The sequence below is a fragment of the Kogia breviceps genome, chromosome 10, assembly GCF_026419965.1.
Source record: "Kogia breviceps isolate mKogBre1 chromosome 10, mKogBre1 haplotype 1, whole genome shotgun sequence".
Taxonomy (NCBI): domain Eukaryota; kingdom Metazoa; phylum Chordata; class Mammalia; order Artiodactyla; family Physeteridae; genus Kogia; species Kogia breviceps.
The window spans coordinates 48830133-48843779 of record NC_081319.1 but is presented as its reverse complement, the minus strand read 5'-3'; the positions used below and the strand labels follow the sequence as shown (position 1 = coordinate 48843779).

General features: G+C 49.7%; 1 protein-coding gene and 1 long non-coding RNA gene across 2 annotated transcripts in view; one reads left to right on the top strand and one right to left on the bottom strand.

Moving 5' to 3' along the window:
* Positions 1-7628: 7628 nt before the first annotated feature.
* LOC136791993 (uncharacterized) lies at positions 7629-9673 on the bottom strand. The gene is made up of 3 exons (XR_010835008.1): positions 9419-9673; positions 7755-7910; positions 7629-7647 (listed from the first exon to the last, which is right to left on the bottom strand). It is a non-coding gene; the product is annotated as an uncharacterized lncRNA (long non-coding RNA).
* A 990-nt stretch (positions 9674-10663) lies between these two features.
* The window catches only part of CTDSPL (CTD small phosphatase like), a 121360-nt gene continuing 118376 nt past the window's right edge, over positions 10664-13647 (top strand). Inside the window, 3 exon segments of the mRNA XM_059077410.2 lie at positions 10664-10874; positions 10877-10902; positions 10905-11079. Of these exon segments, the coding sequence (XP_058933393.1) occupies positions 10769-10874; positions 10877-10902; positions 10905-11079 (307 nt within the window). The 5' untranslated portion in view covers positions 10664-10768.

Here is a 13647-nt window from a genome sequence, read left to right as displayed (position 1 = left end):
CTCTCCCGTTGCGGAGCACAGGCTCCGGACGCGCAGGCCTAGCGGCCATGGCTCACGGGCTTAGTTGCTCCGCAGCATGTGGGATTTTCCCGGACCAGGGCACGAACCCGTGTCCCCTGCATCGGCAGGCGGATTCTCAACCACTGCACCACAAGGGAAGCCCTAATAGTTGTTTTTATACTTGTGTGTTGGTATGTTATGTATGTATACATTATATGTGCATATATAAGTATTTGATTTCTTTAATTTTATGTATTTTATTATTTATTTGGTTGCACCAGGTCTTAGTTGTGGCAGGCGGGCTCCTTAGTTGTGTCATGCGAACTCTTAGTTGCGGCATGCATGTGGGATCTAGTTCCCTGACCAGGGATCGAACCAGAGCCCCCTGCACTGGGAGTGTGGGGTCTTACCCACTGCGCCACCAGGGAAGTCCCTGGAAATATTTGATTTAAAACCTACTCCTCAGGGTCAAGGGAGAGAGAGAGAGAGAGAAAATTCCCCTCCCACCCTGTCCCCATCTACTCAGTGTCTTCACCACATTTCCTCCACCCTTCAACTAACCACTGCTATTTGTTCCTTACGAGTCCATCCAGACTTTCTTCATATGCTTACAAACAAATACAAATATGGATCTTTGTTTTTTTTCCCTTTTATACATAAAAGGTAGCTTGCTATATACACTACCCTGTACTTTGTGTTTTTCTCTCTCAGTTCACAGAAAGCATTCTTATTCTTTTTTATTACTGTATATTTGTTATTCCATTGTTCTAATGTATGGGTAAACCATAATTTATATAATCAGTCTCCTTCTGAAAAAAATGTAATTTCTTTCCAACCTTTTATTACTGCAGTAAATAACCTTGAAAATCGTCATTTTGACTGTGTGCAAATATACTTTAGGATAAATATTTAGAAGTAGAACCACAGGGAAAATCAATCTATCCCTTTGTAACTTTGACAAATATTGCCAAATTGCTCTCTGTAAGCACTGTACCAGCTTACTCCTACCCATAATGGTTCTACTTGATGTGTTTTCAATGGTTTTTTGAAGAGAGAACACATTTTTTATCATTTCTTGTTTCCTATATATAAACACTTATTCATTAAACAAATAATTACCAAGTGCCAACTATGCCCTAAGCCCTGTTCTTAGGCCCTGGAGACACAGCAGTGAACAAAACAGACATACCGCTTTCATAATATTTTATTGTGAGACAGAGAAATAGATGACTAAGTGTGGGCATGATATATAACTTTCCTGATCATTTAAAGCCTGAGTCACCAACTCAGATGCCACACAGGGAACTTAAATGTGTGAAGCTCAGGGGTGAGACATCAGAGGGCATAGTGGGCACCACGTAGTCCTGGAGACCACAATACCTGTGTAAAGGCTGCAGCTACTGGTCTGCTCTACACTATTGGATCATGTGGGAAGAAAAGGTCCTTGTTGATAGATCCCCAATTTTCAAAAAAAACCCCAGAAATCCATATTTTCATGTGGTATCTCCCCATTTTAAATGTTGGAAATGAATTCAAACTTTTAGGAACATTTTGAGGACAGGTTATTTTTCAATGGCGCTAGATAAGTTGATACTAAAGTTTATATGGAAAAAAATATGCAAGAATATCTAGGAAAATACTGAGGGGAAAAAAGCTTTTGTGAGAGTCAGGGACTGGCCTTACGAGACATTAAAACATATTCTAAAGCCTCTATAATTGAAACAATGTGGTATTGGTGCATGAATAGACAGACAGTCCAGCAGAACAGAATAGAAAGCCCAGAAATCAACTTCGGTACATATGGAAAATTAATATACAATAAAGGTAGCATTTCAAATCACTGGGGCAAAGATTAACTTTTTAATAAATGGTACTGGGAGAACAGGGTTGACATGGGATAAAGAAAAAACTAGATTCTTATCTCACACCCTACAAGAGAATAAACTCCAAATGGATTAGAAATCTAACTGTAAAAGATGAAACCATACAAGTACTTGAAGAAAAACATAGATAGATCCCTTCATAACCTGGGTGTAGGGAAAGGCTTTCTAACTATCACTCAAAATTCAGTGGCAATAAGAACAGATTGATAAATTTAACCACATAAAAATTTCCTCTTGGCAAAAAAAAACACCATAAGCAAAGTCAAATGACAAAATGGGAGAAAATATTGACAATCTATGGCGCAAATAAAGGGCCAATATCCTTATATAGAAAGAACTCTAAAACATCAGGGATGTCAGATTTAAAAAATAGAAAAATGGGCGAGTGACATGAATAGACAATTTACTTTATACGTAAATGAAAATATGTTCAACTCACATGTTAGCAGAAATACAAATTTAAACTATGCTGAGATACCATTTTTCTCCTAGAAGATTGGCAAAAATTTAAAACATGAGAACACATTATATTGTTGTAGCTGGGGGGAAAGAGGCATTCTCATCCGTTGCTGGTGGAAATACAACTTGATATAATCTTTCTTCGAAGAGATTGGCAATTCCTAACAAAACTACATGTGTGTTTACCTTTTGACCCAACAATCTGGGTCAAAAGTATCCAAGAATTTACCCTTAAAATACTCCTATGCAGTGTGGTTTTTTAAAAAATGAGAAAAATCTCTATGAACTGAAACGGAGTGATTTGTGGGCTATATTGTTAAGTGAAAAGGAAAGGTACAAGTCAAGTGAGTATTATAGGCTACCATTTATGTAGGAGATGAGAAATAGTCATATATACATGTATCTGCTCTTTGTACAGAACAAGAAAACAAAACCCAGGAAGGATACACCAGAAACTAATGAGAGTAAACAGCTAAAGCTCTAGGGTAGAAACAGAGTAGAGAGGATATGGGGCCAGGGGTGAGGTACAAAGCATGGGGCAGTGGCACTTCTCTGAGTATACCTTGCTGTATAGTTCTGACTTTGGGGACCATAGTTATGTTTCACTTACCAAAAAAAAAAAAAAAAAAAATCTACACAAATGGGGAAAAAAACCTAACATAGAAAAAACAGAAAAGAATGACCCTAACTTGAGTGTGGAAGAACAAACCCAAGTAACATGTGAATAAACTATTTTGACAAAAGACAAAGATAACTGGGACATCCCCAGCGGTCCAGTGGTTAAGACTTCACCTTGCAATGCAGGGGGTGTGGTTTCTATCCCTGGTCAGGGAGCTAAGATCCCACATGCCTTGCGGCCAGAAAACCAAAACATGAAACAGAAGCAGTATTGTAACACATTCAATAAAGACTTTAAAAATGGTCCACATCAAAAAAATTTTAAAATAAAGTAAAATAAGACACGTTAAAAAAAAAAAGACAAATAGAACTGTAAACAAATACTGAACTCTACTTAGTGGGATGGATTTTTGCTGTGGACTGGGTTAACAATTCTGCAGCTACTCTCTGGGTATGCTAAGATTGAGCACACAGCTAAATGGTGGATTACAGGAGTCAAATTTCTCCCTGCCATAAATGGGAGTTACAAATACAGGAAGAGGGGAGGCTAGAATGAAATCTGTGGTGTTAGATAGGAACTCATGGTTTTGGCAGATTGAATATGGATAGATGACTGGTAAAGAGATAGACTGCTTGATACAGATATAGATTGAGAAATTCATATAGATGTAGATGATAGATAGATAAATTTATATAGCTGTGTCCACTGAGTAAGCCTAGAATCAATAACACCCCAGTAGCAATGAACACACATCTAGACCCCAGATCTTGGTCTCTAAATACCATTCTCCACTAAAAAGAATCAAGGCTCCTTAGACAGATGACTGACTCCAGTACTAGTGCAGGGAAAGGACAAGATGAGCCTGGAACATCTTGTTGGACCAGAAAGTGAGGAAGAGCTCAGAGAGTAATGTGGAGATGTCAAATACACACAAAAACCAACTTGAATAGATTCCCACTGATGAAATGGGGAAAATCCTGATAGCAGTAACCAAATTCAGGCAAGAATCATCAACAGATGCTAAAGGTAGAGGCTAAACGTTTGATGAGAGTAAGCATATTTGAATGGTCTCAAAGCACCTCCCCACATAAAGCTCTTTAGTTAGAAATGGGGAAATACAATGGGATAAAATTTATAGTGGACAAACCTTAAAAATGTTGCCTTAAGCAAGTGATCAAAGTAACTGTTACCAAAAATGTTACCAATCATGCCACGGTAAAGCAACATGACATGCCTCTTCATAAGATGTCCTGGTAAGGATACAACATCACTTCTGGAGCATTCCTGCCAAAAATGCATAACCTGAATCTACTCTTGAAGAAACAATAGACAGGGCTTCCCTGGTGGCGCAGTGGTTGAGAGTCCGCCTGCTGCTGCAGGGGACATGGGTTCGTGCCCCAGTCTGGGAAGATCCCACATGCCACAGAGTGGCTGGGCCGCTGAGCCTGCTTGTCCGGAGCCTATGCTCCGCAACGCGAGAGGCCACAACAGTGAGAGGCCCGCGTACCACAAAAAAAAAAAAAAAAAAAAAGGCAAACCCTTGTTAAGGGATATCCTATAAAATAACTGGCCTGTACTTTTCGAAACTGGCAAGGTCGTGAAAGACAAAGAAAGACCAAAGAACTGTTCCAGATTAAAGGAAAGAAAAGAAACCTGACAACATATTCCTAAATTGGATCCTGGACCAGAAAAAATATATTTTCTTTTTTGCTGTAAAGGGCAGAATGGGTCAGTTGGCGAGATGTGAATAAGGTCTGCAGATTAGATAATAATTGTGTAACAATGTTAATTTCCTGATTGGATAACTGTACATGGTTATATAAGAGACTATTCTTGTTTTTTAGGAAATATTCACTGAACTGTTTGGGAGTAAGTCTGCAACTTACTCTCAAATGGTCCAAACGATAATAAGGGGAGATAAAAAGTTAACATTTGGGAATCTAGTTGAAGGGTATATGGAAATTCTTTATTCTTGCAAAGTTTCTGTAAGTCTATAATTATAAGCAAAAATTTGTGAGAGTCTGTGCTGTACAAGCAAAAACAAAACAACAATAACAAACCATGTTTGCCACCAGCACGGACCTGTAGGCTGGGTGCCACCCCTGGGCTGCTAGTTTGCAGTCTCCAGTTTAAAGCTATTTTCTTGAGTTGATTTGAGTGAGGTCTTGCTGATAACAACCATTGCCAGGGCTGGAGAGTGCTTTGCTGCATCTGGAACTTGTAAACCAGCTTAGCACCAACAAGGAACCTGCTGAGACAGCCCTTATATAAATAATCAATTTGCTAATAAAGGAGTTTCAATCTGGACGCAGCCCCAATCCTCAGAGACGAGGAAGAGCAGTTGTGGTCCAGACAATCTTCCCCCGCGGAAGTCCTGCATTTCATCAGCTGCCTTTGGAGAGGTGCAAGCAACCTTGTCACCTGGTTTTCCTGGTCTCAGTCATACACAGCACTAGGGGGGTATCTAAGCATCTTTCAGAACCCCACAGTTGAGGAAAATATGTTTATATCAGTAAAGGGGGAAAAGAGACTTTAAAGTTGAATTAAGTTAGGAAAGAAGAAAATGTGTTTCAATATATGAGAGGGAAATGTTGTTCTTGGCACATCAAGCTTTTCTGCGTAGCAGGGCCTCCTTCAGGGGCCCCGTGCAGCATATGGGATGGTCTCATCTGAGGGTGCAGCCCAATCTGCCAGAGCCAGGATGCGTTAAAGCAGTTTGCAGACTGATCCAGGGGACATTCCTGCCACCTCTCCCTTCTCACTCTGCAACTGTATTTTCCTGATTAGTAGGTCCAAAGGCCAAGGGGAACACAGCCCAGGAATACTGAACTCAGAGCAGGCTCCTTTCCCTTGGAAAGGCCAAAAGATGACTGCCATTGAAAAGACAGTTTGTTATACTCAGAATATCCAAGAGAAGGGGGTGCCCCATCCCACGGGAAGGGGGATGGCACGTGGGGAAGCACCAGGGTGGGTCAGGAGGCAGAGGGAGAAAGAGAAACTGTAGCAAGAGACTTTACTATGGTGGTTTCTATGGAAAGGAACAGGTGAGACGGGGTTAGTGGTTTAGGATTGGCTAGTTAGAATAATTTCGGTGGGCTCTAGGATGTAGGGACTATCTCTAGTTGTCTGGTACCTGATCCTAAGGTGATTAGGGCAATAGTGGCCTGGAGTGTAATAGCTCCAAAAAGGAGGTGGCTGGGGGAATGGGCTCTGGGTTGATCGGTTTGCATATGAAAGACATGTTTATAAGCCAGTTATTTGCTTTCTCTAGGAATGAGGTAGCCCTGGGATGGGCAGTCACGCTAGAGCCAGCAAGCCCCCAAGATGTCAAAACATCAGAGTATAGTAAATAAAAGGCATGGCTAGGGCTTCCCTGGTGGCACAGTGGTTGAGAGTCCGCCTGCCGATGCAGGGGACACGGGTTCGTGCCCTGGTCCGGGAATATCCCACATGTGGAGCGGATAGGCCCGTGAGCCATGGCCGCTGAGCCTGCGCATCCAGAGCCTGTGCTCCGCAACGGGAGAGGCCACAACAGTGAGAGGCCCGCATACTGGGGGGGTGCGGGGGGGGGGAAGACATGACTAATACAACCATTTGTATGTTTCCAGCCAAGAGCAGCTGGCATCAATTGCAATGTGAGAAAGTGAGCCTTCAGATGATTCTGGCCCCCAGGCTTCAAGCAGCCCAGGTGACACCGTGTAAAGCAGAGATGAGCTACACATGTCAAGTCCTGCCCAAATTGTAAGTCGTATGCATAGAAATATTTTTTTAAGTCACTAAGTTTTAGAGTAATTTTTATACAACTATAGTAACTTGAACAATGGTAATGAACTAAGCCGAACAAATTCTCTCTCCAGAATTTACACTGGGACTTATGAAAATGAGTCAGGAGTTCCCTGGTGGTCTAGTGGTTAAGATTTGGTGCTTTCACTGCAGTGGCCCTGGTTCAGTCCCTGGTAGGGGAACTGAGATCCAGCAAGCCACGCAGCATGGCCACAAAAAATAAAGAAAGAAAAAGAAAAAGAAAAAGAAAAGGGAAATGAGTGAGTTGCTAGCAGGAGACAAGTGGTTAGACCCTAAGAGAGTCTCATTCATGACACATGACTTATTCTGGAATAACAGGAGTGCTGGGCTAGAGTGGCCCTGGTCCTGAATGATCCAGTTTCCTGAGGTCAGTAGTAGGACCTCATCATTCCTGAGGCCTTCAGGTGGTGGGTTTCTCCAGGGTCTGAGCTGGGCTCCTATGTGGTCTTGGATGGGGCAGAGAGCCCTGCTCTGAGACCCCCATGCTAATCCTTCCCTAAGAGAGTCTCCATTCCTTGCAGCCAAGGGAGACTCTCACCCTTGGAGGCACATGGTACCCAGCCAGAGCTTGGCATACAGTAAGCAAGCAGGATGGGGCACACCCACCCGCCTTCATCGTGGGACTCACAGAGACAGAAAATGTTAAAGAGCTTTGTGAACACTCAAGGTCTGGACAAATCCATGTGGGTGGCTAGTATCGTCTTCATTTCTCCAAAATATTTTACTTTTACTATTTTAAAAATAATTTTAATTATCCAAAAATGTCCAGAAATTTCACTTCCTCGGTCCCAGCTCCAAGTTCAGACCGGGACAGGTGCCCCCTTCTGGTTTGTACTCATTCCAGAGCCTTCTGGCAACAGACCGTCATCTACGTGTTCCTGCCTGCAAAGAGGAGGGCCAGAGAGAGGGAGCACTTGCCCATGGCCTCTTTCAGCAAAGGCAGGGCCTCCTCAGCCCGTCCCCACACGCCGCCCCCTTTCTCTACCTACCCCAGCCCACCACTCAGGTGTGGAGCACAAGACTGCGTAGGCGGTGGTGGTTCACTGGGGTGAAGCTTCAGCGGTGCTTCAGGGGCAGCGGTGCAGGAGGACAAGGTGAGGCAGATGTACCCGAGGGTGCAGGGGTAGGGAACTAAGTGGGGGAGGCTTGGGGGAGGGAAGAAAGGGGGAGAGAGGGAGAGTGGAGTCAGGAGACGGGCTGATTTATTGAGATCTTATTTTTTCCTCCCTGTATTCTCCACTCCTCCAGTTCCAAAGGAGACAGCCCAGTCCTCTCTCTCCCCAGGTCTCTGGGGAAGTCTGTGCAAAAAATAGAAATTGCCTGCAGACGCTCCCTTGCTTTCACTTTTGTTCATGTGCATGAGGGATGATCCAAGACCAGGAGGGCAGAGGACCAGGGTTCCAGGGGAACTTCTGGGCCAGGGAAGGCCAGAGGGCAAGGGAGGGCAGTGCCAAGGTAGGACAAACCAGCCTGGGCAGAGACAACCTTGTCACGGGTGTGCCCTGTGTCCTGGCATGAATTTGAGCCTGTGTACGAATGAGCTTGTTCCTGTATGTGCCAAGATGTCACCAGACCTGCCTGTGAAACATGTCATGCCAGACTGCGGGCATGTATCTTTTCAAATTATAGTTTTGTCCGGATATATGCCCAGGGGTGGGATTGCCGGATCATATGGCAACTCTAGTTTTTTTGAGGAACCCCCATACTCTTCTCCATAGTGGCTGCACCATTTTACATTCCCGCCAACAGTGTAGGAGGGTTCCCTTTTCTGAATTCAGAGAACATTTTAATTTGCTAGCCCCTGGGCCAGCCATAGCCTCTGAACAAATGCAAAGAGCATTAGAAGTGGGGACAAGGGAAGTCCTGGGTGCCATGGGGCCCTAATCTGCTCTGCACTTGGGAGGGTTAGGCTGGGCATGTGCTGGAGCCTGGGCTACTTACACCTTCCTAACCAAAAGGGCACTTCGCTTCAACCTTCTTGGCTCAGCTGCCCCAGGAAATCACTATGGTCCCAAAGGAGCCAACAGAAGAGCAGCTACTCACACATGAGCGCACGCCAAGGCAGCGGGCACCAGGACCCACGCACAAGCTGAAAGCCAGGATGTCACTTGAGGTCCTGGATTTGGGGGCAAACCCCCTACAGCTTGCCTAACTACCTTTTAGAGCAGCTCCCCTGAAATGTTTCCCCACCTGCCACAGGAGCCCTGTCCCAGGACTGTCTCCCAGACCGGAACCCTCACTGGGCTCTACCCCGTTCAGACACCCGCTAGGTCAGCTGGCTGCCCTTCGCCAGAGGCGCTTCCAGAAGTGTACTTGAAAACTTTGGAGAGTCTCTGCTTCTCCCAGTGAGCACGTGACCTCACGGCAACCAGCTCCGGGTTCCAGGGGTTAGGGAGTGAGAAAACTCCTAAAGGCCTGGCTTCCTTTCAGCCACAACAGGGGTGAACGTGCCTATAACGCCTGAAGTGCGCGCGCAACCGGGCGCAGGGAGGCAGGGCGCTCCAAGCAGCAGCCCGCCCACTCAGCCTTGCCCGCCTACGTCACACACCGCAGGCCCGCCCAGGTCCTCCTGATTGGTGGAGAGCGCGCGCGAGTGCTCCCCTCCCGCCCCCAGACCCGCTCCCCTGCGGCACTGCCCGGCCCACTGGCTTACCGGGCTGCCAGTGCGGCTTCCAAGTTGGAAAGCGAAGGCGCGGGCGCGAAAGGGCCCACACCCACCAAGGGTGAGGGGGCACTTCCCCGTCTTGCTCGCGCTCTCGCCCTCGTTCCAGACCTGACAGAGGCTGACTGCTCTTCAGAAGCACAGTCATTGCTCAGCTCGGGCCGCCACAGGCCCCTTCCTCTCCTCAGCCTTCGACCCGCTACCCCGGCCGGGCCCCTTACTGCAACAGCACCCGGAAATGCCCACTGCCCAGGCCCCGCTCGACGCCTACACCCCCCACGTGCCATGAGGTTGGTCCTCGAGGACCCACCATCCAGCACGCGGGCTCTAGGGTCCAATGCTGAAACCGGTTCTGCAAGCATCCCCCGCCTGGAGCCTCCAGCTCCGTCCGCAGACTCCTCCTCCCCCCACCCAACCCCTGGTCACTCTTGGGTCCCGCATGTCCGGACCCTTCAGGATTCCCCACACTCTGGGACCCCTCCGAACCTTCCTCGCACTCAGGGGTTCTTCCTCGCACCAGCGCCCCGGACCCCTCCGCGGGCCGCCTCGGTGTAAGGGACCTCTCGTAGCAGCCTCTACCCCCGCAAACCGCTGCTCTCCGCGCCCAAGTCCCTGACCCCTCGCTTCCCGCGCCGGGATGCCCCTCACCCAGCACCTCCCCCAAGACACCCTCTCGGGACCCTCCTCCCCTTCCCTCACATCTGCCTCCTACTCTTCCAGCCTCCTCCCGGTAAACATCCCTCCCAGGGTCCTCCTCACTCTCGCATCCATGCGATCCCTCCTCGGGCCCCCGGGGTCCCACTCCGAACACCCCTCCGAGCCCTACCAGCACCCCCGCGGGCCCCTGCCTAGCCCCCCACTCCCCTTAGCCCACTCAACTGCCGGACTCCTCCTCACGGCCCTCGCACCCCAGGCCGCTCACCCCACTCATTTTCTCAGAACCCCTGACACCCCCACACACCCCGGCCCTCTTATCTACCGCCAGGATCCCTCTGGAATCCCCTCCACCCCAAGCCCCTCACCCCACTCGTCTGCCCAAGACCCCCACCCGCCCTCCACTCACCGCCTCGGCCTCACCCCGCAACCCTCTCCCCCCGGGGCCGGCGGGTAGCGCCGGCGGCGGCGGCGGCGGCGGCGGCGGAGGCCGGTCCTCGGGCCGGGACACACCCACCCGCCCGCCCTCCCGCTTTCCCTCGTTCCCTCCCTCGTTCCCTCCCTCTCTCCCGCCCGCCCTCGCTCCTCGCTCGCTCCTTCCCCCTCGCCCGCTCCCGCTTCCCGCGGCGCCCGGCCTCCCGCTCCGCCTCCCCGTGCGCGGCTCTCCCGGGCGCGGCTCCGGGGTTCATGGTGACGAGGCGGCGGCCGCTCCAGCCCAGCGGCGGCGGCGGGAGCGGGAGCGGGGGCGCGGGCCCGGGCCGCCTCTCCCAGAGAGCGGGGCCGGGCGGCGGGCGCGCCCAGGCGGCGGCGGCGGCGAGCGCCCCCCCGGCCCGCGGCCCCGCGCGCCCCCCGCGCCGCGCGCCCGTGCGCCTGGCTGCCGGGGGGCCGGGCCGGCGGGCTGCCGCCGTGCCGCGCACCCATGGACGGCCCGGCCATCATCACCCAGGTGACCAACCCCAAAGAGGACGAGGGCCGGGCCCCGGGCTCCGGCGAGAAAGGTGAGGAGGGGCGCGGGCGGGGCGGGCCGGGGGCGTGGGCACTCCCCGCGCGGCCGGAGTTGGGCGCCGGCGCGGGCTGGGGGAGGGGTGCGTGGGTGCGGGGTGTGCCGCAGGGAGGCCGGCGTGCGGGTGCCGGAGGGAGGTGGAGTGTGCCCGCGCAGCCCGGGGCGCGGGAGGGGGCGTGCGCCTCTCTCGGGGGGTAGCAATGTGGGGCCGACCCTGCCGGCCGGGAGTTTGTATGTGCGCTCACGCCGACTGAGAAGTTGTGAGCGCGCGTGTGTGTTCCTGGCAGGTTGGAAGTGTGTGTGCCCTGTGTGTGCAGGAGACAGACGTTGTGTGTGCACTTAACGGAGAAGTTGTGAGTGTCGTGCACCCGACACGTTGGGAGTGTGTGTATGTGTCTATCGGATTATATGTGTGTGTGTGCACTTGCATGTTGTGGGTGTGCACACACCAACTGAGTGACGGTAAAGGTGTGTGTGTGTGCACCTAACAGAGGTGGTGCGCTCGGGTTTTCCTGACAGGCTGTGAGTGCTGGTGTGTACCTTATGTAGAGGTTTCTGTGTACCTGACTAGGAGGTTGTGGAATGTATGTGTGCGTGCCCAAAAGAGCCCGAGCCTGAGAGTTTGTATGTGTTCGCTCCTGACAGAGTTTGTGTGTGCAGATGGTTGTGTGCCTACAGCACCCAACTGGCAGGTTGAATATGTTGTCCGTCAAGTGGGAGGGTGTATGTGTGTGTGCACTCACACCTAAGAAGACTGTGTGTGCAGCGTGCACACCCGACAGTGAGGCTGTGTGCCGTGCGTTTAGTTAGTTGCACAAGTGGGGTATGGGGTCGGGGGGAGCATTGCTGAGCCATCCGCCCTCCTTGACTCTGCTGTCTCAGTGACACCAGCCTGCTGGGCGCATCTGCAAGGCCTGGTCCTCCCTGGGTCCTTTCAGGGCCCAGCTCCAGTGGGCACTGGAGGAGCCCTTGGGAGCCAGGTGTATCCCTTCCCAGAGAGTCGGCACTGTGCTGCAGCACCTGGTCTGATTTCAGCACATTTTGGCCCCGTCACCCACTTCTGTTATCGTTTTTTGCTGTTTTCTTTTGTGTCCCTGCCCCTCTTGGAGACCTGTTGTCCCCCTCTCGTGTGCCCTGCTTACTGTCCCTTTAGTGAGCTGGCCTGAGGCTTGGGCAGTTTTGAAGGGCCAAAGAATCTGGCTTGTTTTGTTCTGGTGACTAAAGCTTCCTGTTATGCGCAGGGCAAATACCTGGACCCAGGTCAGGAGCAGCCCACCAGGACACGCCCCTCCCCTCTCCAGGCCTGGCCTTTGACTTTGACAGAGTCAGATTTCCTTCCATGTGTTATTACTCTTGTGCCAGTCGGGTGAGGTGTGCAGCCCTACGGAGCAGTGGCTTGGGGGTGGCGAGAACACCCCATTGCCTCTCCCCAAGCAGGAACGGCTGAGCAAGCCCCCCAGGAAAATGCAAGAAACCACCAGAGGCACCCTGAGATTGGGGATTTGTCAACCCATTTGCACTTTCATAGACCATAAACACTGTGTGTCTGTGGACTTGTTTTCTTTTACATAAAATTAGAAATCAGACTCCCCCAGGCATTTTTCTGTGCCTTACAAATGGGCTATAAAAAAACTGTGCAAAAGGATGCTCCAGATGAATCTTCATGCCTCTCTGGGGCCCAAGCAGGCAGCACCTTGGTTGGTCTGGCCTTCCTGCCGCTGGGGCTGTTAGTTCTTGGGGCCCTGGCCTGCTGGCTCTGGGCTGGGCATGTCCCCTCAGGGACATTTTGGCTGGAGGCATCAAGGAGATTTGATGCCTCTGCTTCTCTCCCGCTGTGGATTGAGTGCGTTGTGTGATGCTTTGCCAGAGAGAATCCACAGCTCTTGTGAGGAGAGGGGTGGTGGAAAGCAAGGAAATATTTGTCAAGGCTTCAGCCTTCCTGCTGCTCCCCACCTGGTTCCAGGAGCAGGAGCTTCCCCAACTTTCTCTTTTCCTTTAGCTGCTAGGTTTCTAAAGTGGAGTCAGTTATCCAAAATCCAAACCATGTACAAATACTCAAGGATGGTGCTTGTTCTATTCAACTCATTTACATTGCTCTCCATGACAATCTTTTATTATCTTTAACTGTTTATTTTGTTTGTTTTCTAGTGTCAGATTGGTTGGTTGGTAACTGATTAGAGGAATTCCTCACCTGCTCCTCTGGGATGGGGTGGCTAGCTAGTAGATGCTTCTTGTTGAAGCATTAAAATGCTACTCAATTTAGTTTTTCACTTTAAAAGCTGGAAATTTGGTTAACTATAGTGTGGCAATAAACTTTAGAGCCAAGCTTTGGAATAGCTTCTTCAGATTCATAAACCACTAAACAGGTTTAGCAATGTTTCTTGCTTAAGCATACTGATATATTTAGATAGGCACAATGTATTTTATTTTTATTTCTTTTTAATTGCCAATTTTAATTTTTAATAAAATATGGTATTTATAATGTGCCTTCCATTTGGTATACACAGTAGATGAAATATAGCTTAAGATCTCAGCACTGTAATAAAAAAAAACAATTTATTGG